General features: G+C 44.2%; 1 protein-coding gene across 8 annotated transcripts in view; it reads left to right on the top strand.

The window, feature by feature from the left end:
• CTPS2 (CTP synthase 2) overlaps positions 1-13184 on the top strand; it is a 130158-nt gene that overhangs the window by 30184 nt on the left and 86790 nt on the right. For 7 of the 8 annotated variants that reach the window (XM_082447162.1, XM_082447161.1, XM_082447166.1 and 4 more), the window contains 4 exons: positions 4887-5003; positions 5281-5364; positions 6232-6312; positions 9597-9748. In XM_082447162.1, coding sequence (XP_082303288.1) covers positions 4887-5003; positions 5281-5364; positions 6232-6312; positions 9597-9748 — 434 coding nt within the window. The remainder of the gene's footprint in view (positions 1-4886; positions 5004-5280; positions 5365-6231; positions 6313-9596; positions 9749-13184) is intronic. The other variant, XM_082447164.1, reaches the window with a different exon arrangement.

Below are 13184 nucleotides of genomic sequence, written 5' to 3'. Positions count from 1 at the left end.
TATATGTCCATGCCACTCTCTCACTTCGTCCCAGCTTACCCTTCCCCCACCCCGTGTCCTCAAGTCCATTCTCTACGTCTGCGTCTTCATTCCTGTCCTGCCCCTAGGTTCTTCATAACCATTTTTTTCTTAGATTCCATATATATGTGTTAGTATATGGTATTTGTTTTTCTCTTTCTGACTTACTTCACTCTGTGTGACAGACTCTGGGTCCATCCACCTCACTACAAATAGTTCAATTTCGTTTCTTTTTATGGCTGAGTAATATTCCATTGTATATATGTGCCACATCTTCTTTATCCATTCATCTGTCGATGGACATTTAGATTGCTTCCATGTCCTGGCTATTGTAAATAGAGCTGCAGTGAACATTGTGGTACATGACTCTTTTGGAATTATGGTTTTCTCAGGGTATATGCCCAGTAGTGGGATTGCTGGGTCGTATGGTAGTTCTATTTTTAGTTTTTTAAGGAACCTCCATACTGTTCTCCATAGTGGCTGTATCAATTTACATTCCCACCAAGAATGCAAGAGGGTTCCCTTTTCTTCACACCCTCTCCAGCATTTATTATGTGTAGATTTTTTGATGATAGCCATTCTGACTGGTGTGAGGTGATACCTCATTGTAGTTTTGATTTGCATTTCTCTAATGATTAGTGATGTTGAGCATTCTTTCGTGTGTTTGTTGGCCATCTGTATATCTTCTTTGGAGAAATGTCTATTTAGGTCTTCTGCCCATTTTTGGATTGGGTTGTTTGTTTTTTTGATAGTGAGCTGCATGAGCTGCTTGTAAATTTTGGAGATTAATCCTTTGTCAGTTGCTTCATTTGCAACTATTTTCTCCCATTCTGAGGGTTGTCTTTTCGTCTTGTTTATGGTTTCCTTTGCTGTGCAAAAGCTTTTAAGTTTCCTTAGGTCCCATTTGTTTATTTTTGTTTTTATTTCCATTTCTCTAGGAGGTGGGTCAAAAAGGATCTTGCTGTGATTTATGTCATAGAGTCTTCTGCCTATGTTTTCGTCTAAGAGTTTTATAGTGTCTGGCAGGCGGATTCTTAACCACTGCGCCACCAGGGAAGTCCCTAGATTGTGAATTGATGACCATCATAAATTTAGTCAACATCCATCATCTCACATAGTTACAAAATGTTTTTTTTCTTGTGATGAGAACTTTTAAGATTTACTCTCTCAGCAACTTTCAGAGAAAGATTCCTTTCCTTAAAGGCAAAATGGACATTGCACATCTCAAAAATTTGTTTGACTGCTGCTTCAGTTTCGGCTTTGGATAGATCTTAAAATGTTGTTATGGGTGATATTTTCCCTGTTGTGCGAGGAAAGAATTAACTTAGGACTACTCTAGTAATAACACTGAAAGTTTCTGATCACAATGACGATAATGGTGAACCAGAGGAGAAATGGGACTTTCCAGATTGGCAGAGAGGGTGCAGTGGGGGTGGAAGCAGATATCGTTTAAAGCTTTTGCTTCCTTTTCCGGATTCCCTGCTTACTCCCAGAATAGCCCCCATCAAAAACCAGAAAATGCGTCCTTATGGTTTAGTTTAAGTGCAGACCTCTTTTTTTCCTACATTTTTTACCCCCATTGGATTCTGGTGTATTATAGTTAGTGAGCACTTACACCCCTCACCCCCTGCCAGTTTCCTGATTTCATGTTTTATTTCTTGGATTTTCATAATTAAGTTTGCCATTCACTTACAGAATGATCATATATTTCTATCTGTTCCATAGCCAGGAGAATTGAATTTTAATTATGTTTTGTTATCTTAGTTAAAGTTAGTAAAGAATAATTTCTTCTGTAGCAATGAAATCCTCAGACTTCTTAGTTTGATTCTGTTGTAATTATGGTAACAGGTACTAGAACGCTGTGACCTAGGGCTTATATTGAATTTCAAGACCGTTCTATCCTGTCCTGACCACTAACCTAAACTCCCAGTGCTGTGTGCAGGTCTCTGGACTTGTGCTGGAGATGCGGCAGGCCAGTTCCTGCCCTCATGGGCCTTACAGCCCAGTGGGGTAGAGAGACAGGAGACAAGGACTCAAATAAAATAATGGCAACTTGTGCTGTGTTACCAGGAAGGGCAGAGACAGGGTGCTTTAGGTGGTGGTCAGGGTTGGGCTCTCTGAGGGGGACACAGCTCCCCGGGCTGAAGGATAAAAAGGAAGTAAGGTGTAGGTGAAGAAGGTGGGTAGGAGGGCCTAAGGGGCAGGAAGGAAGAGCGTGACCCATCTGAGGACCTAAAAGGCCAGTGGGGCTGAAGCACAGAGGTGGAGGCTGGGGGAGTAGGGGGGTGGGAAAGGGGCAGGTGGGAGTGGGGCATGAGATGAGATTAGAGAGATGTTTCAGGGTCAGATCGTGTAGGGCCTTTTGTTGGCTGCCTAAAGGAGTTTAGATTTTATTTTTAGTGAAGCAGTGAGCTGCTGAAGGTTATAAGCATGGGAGAGATGTATTCTGAGTTTTAAAAGGTCACTCTGCTGCTGTATGACAAATGGTAGGACAGGAGAGGGTGGAAGCTGGGAGGCCATTAAAATTGGGGGCAGCCGGGGCTTCCCTGGTGGCACAGTGGTTGAGAATCTGCCTGCCAATGCAGGGACACGGGTTCGAGCCCTGGTCTGGGAGGATCCCACATGCTGCGGAGCGGCTGGGCCCGTGAGCCACAATTACTGAGCCTGCGCGTCTGGAGCCTGTGCTCCGCAACAAGAGAGGCCGCGACAGTGAGAGGCCCGCGCACCGCGATGAAGAGTGGCCCCCGCTTGCCGCAACTAGAGAAAGCCCTCGCACAGAAACGAAGACCCAACACAGCCATAAAAATAAATAAATAAATTAATTAATTAAAAAAAAATATTGTGATAATCTTCAGTTCTGTCTACTGATCAGTTTGATAAGCTGGTATTATAAAAAAAAAACAAAAATTGGGGGCAGCCAACTTTTTCTGTAAAGGGCCAGATAGTAAATATGTTTAGTTTTGCAGGCCAGAGAGTCTCTGTCAAAGCTACTCCACTCTGCCATTGCAGTGCCCAAGCAGCCTTAGGTGACGTGTGGGTGGGCATGGCCGTGTGCCAGTATAGCTTCATGTGTGAAAATGGGCAGCAGGCCATCTTAGCCACCCCAGGCTTAGACGATTGCCATAATCCCTGCAAAAGATGGTGTTGGCTTGGGTGTCTAGGGTGGTAGTGGTGGAAATAGCAGTGGAGAGATTTGCAAGAATGTTTTGGAGGTACAGCTCACTGGACAGGGTTGGGTGAGGTAAAGGCGGGAATGGAGGATGATCTCCAGACCTCTAGCTTGAACCAGTCAGTGGTAGGAGATGCTGTTGCTGAGATGAGGGAGAAGCCCCCAGACAAACAGGCCCGGGGCTGCGGGGACCAGGAGTTCAGTTTGGGCCATGGTAAGTTTGAATGCTTACTGATCCATCCAAGATGTCACGGACAAGTTGGCTTCAAAGCCCAGAGGCGCTGGGAGGAGAGGTCAGGGCTGCAAGTAGATTTTGGACCCAGTCGAGTAGCTGAAGCCAGGGAAGATGGTGAATCTTGGGCCTGGGCCCACCATGATGTCTTCTTCCTCAGCATCCAGATCATTCCACTTAGTGCTCAAGTTTTGCTCTTGTTTTATTGTTCTTTAGCTCTGCCTTATTCTCCTCGCTAAATTCCGAGCTCCTCAGGAGCAGGTTGTCTCAAGTTCTTCCCAGCAGCTCATTTAAAGTGTTGAGCCTGTAGTAGATGCTCAAATGCTAAAGAGTTAATTAAAAAATCTGGGTGATAATCTTTAAGTATTTAAATATGGTGAGGTCTACGGCCATACCACCCTGAACGCGCCCGATCTCGTCTAAATATGGTGAGGACGAATGCGTTAAGGTGAATTTTATCCTTGTCTAAAGTAAAATGCTTAAGTAACTTTATTGGAAGTACAATGTAAATTAAGTTAACATTTGTCAAAGGATTACTGTCAGGAATATTCTCGGGGCTTTCGGTACTATTTCTTTCAGAGAGCCAGCATGTTTTAGTACAAGTGATTTAATTCTGGTAGTACCACCATTACAAGAGACTGTTCAGCTGCATACAGGTGTGTGTGTGTGTGTGTGTGTGTGTGTGTGTGTGTGTGTTTGTTTGTGTGTGTGTGTTCATGAAGAGAGAGAGAGAGAGAGAGAGAGAATGCTAACTGTTTCACACCGGGCAGAACCAGATGGCTCTCCCTTTTCTCATATTGTCACCGGATTTGAATTCTCCCTTCCAACGGGACCACTGGTAGAAACTAACTGATCTCACTCCTCTGTGGTGTATATTCTGGATCTTTTTATCTGCTTAGGAATTCCCTTCTCTTTTCTTAAAGTGCTCTTTTTTTTTTTTTAAACAAACCCTTTTTTTAAAAAAATTGATTTATTTATTTATTTTTGGCTGTGTTGGGTCTTCGTTGCTGCTCGCGGGCTTTCTCTAGTTGTGGCGAGCGGGGGCTACTCTTCATCGCGGTGCGTGGGCTTCTCATTGCAGTGGCTTCTCTTGTTGCGGAGCACGGGCTCTAGGTGCACGGGCTTCAGTAGTTGTGGCTCGCGGGCTCTAGAGCGCAGCCTCAGTAGTTGTGGCACATGGACTTAGTTGCTCCACGGCATGTGGGGTCTTCCCAGAGCAGGGCTCGAACCTGTGTCCCCTGCCTTGGCAGGCCGATTCTTAACCACTGCGCCACCAGGGAAGTCCCGCTCCTTTTCTTTAAAAAAATTTTTTTTCAGTCTTGATGAGATGAAGGGTTGACAGCCTATTAGTGATCCCCCATTTTCGGGGGACTTCAGTTCTCACGCTTAGTGTATTAAGAATTGTTCTGTTAGTCTGTGTACCACGGAAGCTATTTGATCTCTTGTGTCTTTTTTTTCCATTCCCAGCTGGGTGGCACCATTGGAGACATTGAAGGAATGCCATTTGTGGAAGCGTTCAGACAATTCCAGTTTAAAGCAAAAAGAGAGAATTTCTGTAATATCCATGTTAGCCTTGTCCCACAGGTGAGTTTTCCAGATAAGTGTGTAGTCAGCAACTCCTGTAGGTCTTCCTATGATACTCTGTTTATTCCACTTTGTTTTTGTTTTGGCCGCACCGTGTGGCATGTGGGATCTTAGTTCCCTGACCAGGGATTGAACCTGCGCCCCCTGCAGTGAAAGTGCAGAGTCAACCACTGGACCGCCAGGGAAACCCGCTATTCCACATTTTAAACCAGGAAGCCATTCATTATCCAGAAGAGCTAGATGCCCAGTGTACTGACAGTGACCCATTTCTTTTCAGCCCAGTGCTACTGGAGAACAGAAAACCAAACCCACACAAAACAGTGTCCGTGCGCTGAGGGGGTTAGGCCTGTCTCCCGATCTGGTGAGTTAAAGAGAGTGGGTAAGTTTCTTGGAATAGGACCTCCATTTCTTAAACTGTAACATCATCTAAGTCCTTCCTAGCTCTCAAATGGTTTCTATGACTGAGCTTTTTGTATCTGGGAGCTGCGGAAGGCTTATTCCCTCATCCTCAAGTGTCGCTTCACACATTTCTAAATTGGCCATCTCTTCTTCTCCAGGTCCTCGTTTGATTGGCCACACTGACATCTGGGCAAGTGCAATGTCCTGTCATTTGTGTGGTCCCTGGGTCCCTTAGAGGAAGGTGGGACCTGGGAGATTTTCCTGTGAGCCTGCTAGGTCGGGCTACCCCTGCTCTTATTCATAGCAGTAATCCAGTTATTGCCAGTAGTCTAGATCAGAGGCTGGCAAGTAAGGGCCTGCAGACCCGCCTCCTGTAAAGGAAGTTTCTCTACGACACACTACCACTCATTGTCCGCATTTGTCTCTGGCTGCCTTTGCTCGTGGCGGTACCATGAGGAGTCAGGGCAGCAGCTGCATGACCTGCAAAGCCTAAAGCTTTTACCGTCTGGCCCTTTAGAGAAAAGTTTGCCAACCCTTGGTCTGGCTCTTTTCTTGTAGTTTTACAGAAGTAACATTTGTGAGCCTCGAGTCTGTTCGCTAGAAATGCCTTGACATTTCCCACTGGTGGATTTGTGTTGAGTTTGGTTACACTTGCTTGTATTAGTGCTCAGACCAATTTCTCGTAGCCCAGTGGAACTCCCAGGATGGAGAAATGCCCACTCGGTCAAGTCTCCTGGAGCAAAATTAACGTAGCGTCCTCCTGAAAATCAGTGGCGGTGTGAACAGCCCAATTCCTGTCTGCTAACCCGTGCGTAATTGACTTTGACAGATTGTCTGCCGCAGTTCAACGCCCATCGAAATGGCTGTGAAGGAAAAGATTTCTATGTTTTGTCACGTGAACCCTGAACAGGTTAGTGCTGCTCTTTAGATTTGAATGCCTTGCAGGCACTTCTGCTGATGCCAGCATTTTACACCTCTTAAATTATCGTATTACTTTTCACAACATTTATAAAAGATTTGGGGGACTCATATGCAACTACGGCTCCCTTGCCCTTAAGTGAACAGTCTTGAGACTCCTGAAATAGATTGTGTGTTTCACTCCTTAAATTTTAATTATAGGTACAAAACCAGGTGGGTTGTTTTTTTAACTCGCAGTCCAACCTCTAGAGAGAGAACCATTTGAAGCCTGCTTATCGTCTCTTTATCTTGTCTTTCCAGGACACTTACGGCTTTTACTTTGATTTCTCTTTTGTACTTGTTACAGCTTAACTCACCCCAAACCACACATTACGGTGACATTCACACTATCACTTCTGATTACATCAGTGGCCTCAGTTCAGTTCATTGCTACAAAAACCAGTGTGACGTGGGTTCAGGTCCTCTGTTCTGCAGGACTTTCCGCCTGGGTATCCAAGAGCCGGCTTGTCTTTTCTCTTTCATCTGCTTATCTCTGTCTCTAGTTTGCAATAAGGCTCAGGCACAAGGGATTGGAGTTTAAAAAGGGATATGATGGGTGCTCAGGAAAAGGGCGAGGTTTGGCAAAACCTTTTGTTTTCTTCAGATTAGCTCGGGGTTCTCTGAAGCCTAAAAACCACCTAATCAGATTTCTGAGTCTCAGGAGGCAGGCTGATGTATTCACTGCCTGATGCTTCAGGGTCAGTGCACAAGTCTGAACTCCTTTGAAAAATGTGATGGCAGGCTTAAAGCACTCTCCTATATCTGTGTGTCATCAAGCCATTTTGGTTTTGTTCCGTTGTTTTTTGTAAATAGTACTTGGTGTGGGTATCACACACATTTAACCTGGTTTCCGAAATAGAAGGACACAGCTTTTAGAGTTGGGTTGCTGAGAGCTCTGAGAACAGATGATACAGTCCAAACTTTCAACCGTATGGAGTTTCTTTTCTTTTCTTTTTTTTTTGGCCATGCCACACGGCTTGCGGGATCTTAGTTCCCTGACCAGGGATTGAACCTGGGCCACAGCAGTGAAAGTGCCGAGTCCTAACCCCTGGACCGCCAGGGAATCCTTGAGTTTATTTTCTTTATAACTATAGATTCTGAAGAATGTTCTATCTCATCAGTCCACAGGCTAGTCTATTAGCCATTTTTTAGCACACTGCTTTTTTTAAAAAAAATTTTTATTGGAGTATAGTTGATTTACAATGTTGTGTTAGTTTCTGCTGTACAGCAAAGTGAATCGGCTATACATATACATATATCTATCTACTCTTTTTTAGATTCTTTTTCCATATAGGTCATGACAGAGTATGGAGTAGAGTGCCCTGTGCTATACAGTAGGTTCTTATTAGTTATCTATATTTTATATACAGTAGTGTGTATATGTCAATCCCAATCTCCCAATATCCTCCCCCCACTACTCCCCCCCACCCCCCCAGTAACCATAAGTTTGTTTTCTACATCTGTCAGCATATTGCTTTTTCTCATATGAGTTAATTCTCCCATTTCTTAGTTCCTGGTGAACTTGCATTTAGAGCTCTTCTCACCTGGATTGCTGAGGAGGGAATGGAAAGTCACAGGCATGTCTGTGATGTTCTCTGTTACCATGATATTTGAAAAAATGTCTCTGGCTTGGAGGATAAATGAGTAAATAGGTCCACACCTCATGCCTTCCACTTGTGGGAGTTGTGGCTGTCCAGAGATTTATCAATAATTTTAATTAATAATTGGGATGGAGCCTCATATCAGTGACATCTTGGTACTTTGAATTGTATCAGGGAATGCATGGGTGAGACACAGTAGTCTTAAGTATCAAGTTGTCCATGTCCAAACAGCTTAGGAACCCTTGGTTGGATAGCTATGGATTGGGAAAGACTGAACACATAGAGTTGGCAGAACATTTCTTGGCATTTATTTAGGATGTGGCAGATCCTTAAATGCCTGCCAGTAGCCCTTTGCACGTACCTGAGAGGGTGGTGAAAGCTCGTTAGGGTGTGAAAAACAACCACACCACCTGGCATTTAAAAGAGCCTTTCTCCCCTCACAAGTGGAATTAATTTGACTGTGTTAATGTGTGCTTCTAAATTTACCCAAATGAAGGGAGCACAGACAAAAGCAACTACAGAGGCAGCAGCAACAACAAATGAGTGAACAAACTTCATACCCACACTTAGAAGACAAGATGTATGTATTCATTGCTACTGCCTTAACCTAGGCTTAGAAGATGGTGCCTTGGGCCATGTGTCTTGGATACTGACATATAAAGCATTCATGTTCCAATACCAAGTCTCTGACACCCGCTGGGGTTCCTGCAGTTCAACTCAGACACTACCTGGAGTGAGCATCGGACGCCGCAGGTCTTTATAAGACTGCCCTGCACTTCAGACACTCGCCGCAGGTTTCTGTTGTCCCAAGCCACCCACGCTTCTGCCGGGCTGACTACAAAGTTGAAGCTTCCCATAACCACCTCAAGTTTGATAATTCTCGAGAATGACTCACAACTCCGGAAAGTGCTATACTTATGATTACTGTTTAATTGTAAAGGGTGCAGGTGAACAGCCAGATGGAGAGACACATAGGGCAAGGTCTAGGAGAGTCCCAGGCACAAGAACTTTTATCCCTGTGGAGTCAGGGTGCACCACCTTCCCGGTACATCTGTAAATTCACCAGCCAGGGTACTCCCCTGAGTCCTGATGTTCAGCATTTTGATTGGGGTTTCATTACGTAGGCGTGATTGAGTAAACCATCGGTCACCTGATTGAACTCAGTCTCTAGCCCCTGTCCCCTCCGTGGAGGTCAGGTGGCTGAAAGTTCCAGCCTTCTAATGACCTGCTTGGTTTTTCTGGTGACCAACTCCCATCCTGAAGTCATCTAGGGGCCACCCTGAGTCATCTCATTAACTTAACAAAGTTACCCCTATAACTCAGGAAATTGTGAATGTTTTTGAAGCCCTGTGCCAGGAACTAGGAACAAAGAACGTGTATATAGGGAAAAAAATATATATATTCTACCATAGCATCCATGGTTCCAGATGTAGAATCATGACTTCAGTGTTTTGTAATTAGATCCAACTAACCTTGTGTTAATTCTGACTCCTGTTTAGGTTGCTGTGTTCTTGGTTTTCTTCTGTCAGTATAAATAAACTGCCATCTCTCTTGAGTTTTGGCTCATTCTTACGTTCATTTTTGTGGCATACTTGAGTTGTTCCATTAAATATGGCGTTTTATCATCATTAATCAGGTTATATGTATCCACGATGTTTCTTCCACCTACCGAGTACCTGTGCTTTTGGAGGAACAAGGCATCGTTAAATATTTCAAAGAGAGATTGGATCTGCCTATTGGGGATTCTGCAAGTAATTTGCTTTTCAAGTGGAGAAATATGGCTGACAGGTACTGTGAAAGGAATTACTAATGTAATTTTTCATAATTCTTGGGTTTGGGGGTAGCATTGAGGTGTACCTTAAAAGGTAACTATGTAGCATTCCACTTTCCACATGGGTATGTTTGGTTCTGGAAATAGCTAAAGCTTTAGCATATTGTTAGGGTGTTTTGCTGTGCTCTGAAGATTTCTGGGGCCTTTGATTTTGCTCTACTAAAGCAAAGTGAATTGAAGGCATTTGGATTCCAGAATTTTAAAAAACCTTTGGAAGCATTTATTTATTAGTTGGTTATTTAGTTTCTGAATATTTTAAACAGTTTAAATGCTACAGGCTTTGTTTTGTTTTGTTTTGCTTATTTTTAAGATTTGGCTAACATTTCTTAAAGAAAATCCTTCTGAATGGGAAGTTTTGGCTATGGCATTGTTGTTCTATCCTGCAGTTATTAACTATCAGTATCAGCATTAAAAACCCCTGATAGGTTTTAGCTTTAAGACAATCATATTAATTTCAGCAAGGTTTGTCCAATTTGATGTCGTATACAGATTAAATCCCCATCACCTGTTTTCTTTTACTAAATGTTGATGAGGCGTGACTCCATAAAGTCCTGGCTGCTTGACTCCTCCTGCAGCTGAAGTAGAGGCAATAGGCGCAGTCGTTACAAGTGAAGGCTCTGGTGTTGCTAAGGAGTAGATCTTAAAAGTTCTCATCACACAAAAAAATTTGTAACTATGTGCAGTGATAGATGTTAACTAGAATATTGTGGTCATCATTTCATAATATATAAATATATTGAATCATTAGGTTGTACATCTGGAACTAATGTAATGTTGTATGTCAGTTATATCTCAATGAAAAAACGTAAGCTCTGGTGTCAGGCACCATAGATTCAGACCCCAGCTTCTCCTTTCACTAGCTGTTTGAGTTTGGGCAGATTACTTAACCTCTCTGGGCTTATTCTCCCATCCATATATAATGGGGGGATACTAGTACCACGTTGTGGCACTTATGAGAGAAAATACACCAGGCCTTAACATCACATCAGGCACTATTGGTTACTGATGTCGGTAACAATAATTTAAGTGATTTGATGATGACAAAATCCCGACCTTTGGTAGATGACTAGTAGATTGAAAGTTCTTTTGCCCTTTCACTTTAAAATTTTAAAAGCGTTTTAGAATTTCTGGGGCAAGAAGAATCACAAACAAAGTGCATTTTCGGAACTTAGGTGCTCCCATGACTGGTGACACAACTAAGCCCCTGTCCTCCAGAATGCTTAAGGAATCAGTCACTTTGTAGGAATTTTCTGAGTAGCTTGGGGCTGATCCTCTTTAAGCACTAGAAACTTTAATATTTTAACTCTTTGTGTTGGTAATAGTTCTAAATTTTACTCTATGCCTCTGTGCTTTTTAAAGCCAGGGTTTGGTTTTTGTATTAGTTTCCTGTGTCTGCTGTAATAAGTTACCACAAAATGGGTGGCTTAAACCAATAGAAATTTGTTCTGTCACAGTTGTGGAGGTTAGAAGTCCTGAATCAAGGTGTCAGCAGGGTTGGTTCCTTCTGGAACTCTGAGGGAGAATCTGTTCCATGCGTTTCTCCTGGCTTCTGGGGGCTAGCTTCCTTGGTGTTCCTTGGCTTGTGGGCGCATCACTCCAGTCTCTGCCTCTCTTGTCGCATGTCCTTCTCCTTTGTGTCTTCTTCCTTTCTCTTTTATAAGGATGCTTGTCTTTGCAGTTAGGGTCCATTCTAATCCAGGATGATCTCAACTGGAGATCCTTAACTTAACTGCATCTGCAAAGACCCTGTTTTCCAGATGTGGGCACATTCATAGGTTCCGGGGGACATATGTTTTTTGGGGCCACCATTCAGTTCAGGATTCAAGCAAAGGGGATATTGAGCATCAGTCCCTCTGCATCATGTTGGCCGTGATGTTGGTTCATTGGTCATGGCAGTGTGAAGTGTCCATTCTTTAGGCCCTGTCCCCTCAGTACAGCCTGTAGAGAGATACAAGGAGGCACACAGAGGTCAAAGGGACGGCGTTGATCGTGGAGGTCCAGTGTGCTGCCCATAGGCCAGGGGTCCCTGGTTGAGCTGGGTGGAAGAACTTGCCTGGGTCTTGAGGTGGGGACAACCCTGCCTCCCCGGGAACCTTCCTGCTGGGGGATGGGCTTACAAAGCCGACCAGCTGACTGCAGTGTCAGCTGCTGCGTCACGCCCAGCTGATGGCTGAATGGAGAGCACGAGGGGAGGGAGGTGCTTGGCTGGTCCGGGCAGTGCTCCATGAGCCCAGCCTGCAGGGCCAAGAGGGAAAGAGAGCACGGGGGCGTGGGCTCAGCATACCTCCCTGGACGGCGGCTGGACTGACCCAGTGGCCTCCCCTGTTCGCCCCGACCACCCCGCCCCGGGAAGACCAGCAACGAGTGAGTGGAAGGAGGAGTGGGTGCAAGGAGGGACAGGATGCGCCCCCCGACCCCACATCGTCTTGGAATCTTGGCTTGATACCAACTTGCTTTGTTACCTGAGTCCTTTCCGTAGAGCTGGGGCGAAGCACGGTCAGGCAGGCAGGCAGTCTCCACAGCGACATAAAATTAACTGGTAAGTTAAAGGTTTACCATCTTTCTCTCACGTTCTTCAGTCACCTTCCTAGAAAGCCACCTCTGCTGTCAGTTTTGACTTCTTAGCTCCTTGTGCCTTTTTCACCTCCCAGCCTGTTTCCGTCAGGCTTCTCTTTTCACTCTTTGCAGATGTTGATATGAAGGAGGAATATTCCTCATCCCGGTAACATTTTTGTTCTAAGCTGTTTGGGGAACAGTTTGCTTCAAAGCCCTAAAAGATCTTCAGCCCCAAGTGACATTCCCGCATACTTAGTACCAGACCAGGCATTTTTCATGTTCCTTGAACAGATCTCCTGACGAAAGCAACGGTAAAGATTATGTCTCTAATGGTAAAATGTGATTGAGTGTCTCATGTAGAATGGAATTTTCTCATAAAAATGATCTAAGTGGCTTATAGTATTTTAAATAGTTCTCTCAGCACCATTCTTCAGGAATGCCATAAATAACCTGGCTTTTGTGGGCCAGCTGGGAATGTAACAATTTTTAATGTAGACACTGAATGCATTTTCTTATATGATATCACCTTACAAAGTTAGTATTGGAGTGTTTCCTATTGACACTGAGAATGCATTTTCTTATACAGTGTCACGTTATAAATGAATTTCAGGACAGCTCATGTTTATGAGATGGGGAGAGCTTTTTTTTAAAATATTTATTATTTATTTTTGGTTGCATTGGGTCTTTGTTGCTGTGCACAGGCTTTCTCTAGTTGCGGCGAGTGGGGGCTACTCTTCGTTGCCGTGCATGGGCTTCTCATTGTGATGGCTTCTCTTGTTGCGGAGCACGGGCTCTAGGCGCATGGGCTTCAGTAGTTGTGGCACGTGGGCTCAGTAG

This window comes from Balaenoptera physalus (assembly GCF_965194825.1).
Source record: "Balaenoptera physalus genome assembly, chromosome: X".
Taxonomy (NCBI): domain Eukaryota; kingdom Metazoa; phylum Chordata; class Mammalia; order Artiodactyla; family Balaenopteridae; genus Balaenoptera; species Balaenoptera physalus.
The sequence above is the reverse complement of the archived record's forward strand: the minus strand, read 5'-3'. Positions and strand labels throughout refer to the sequence as shown.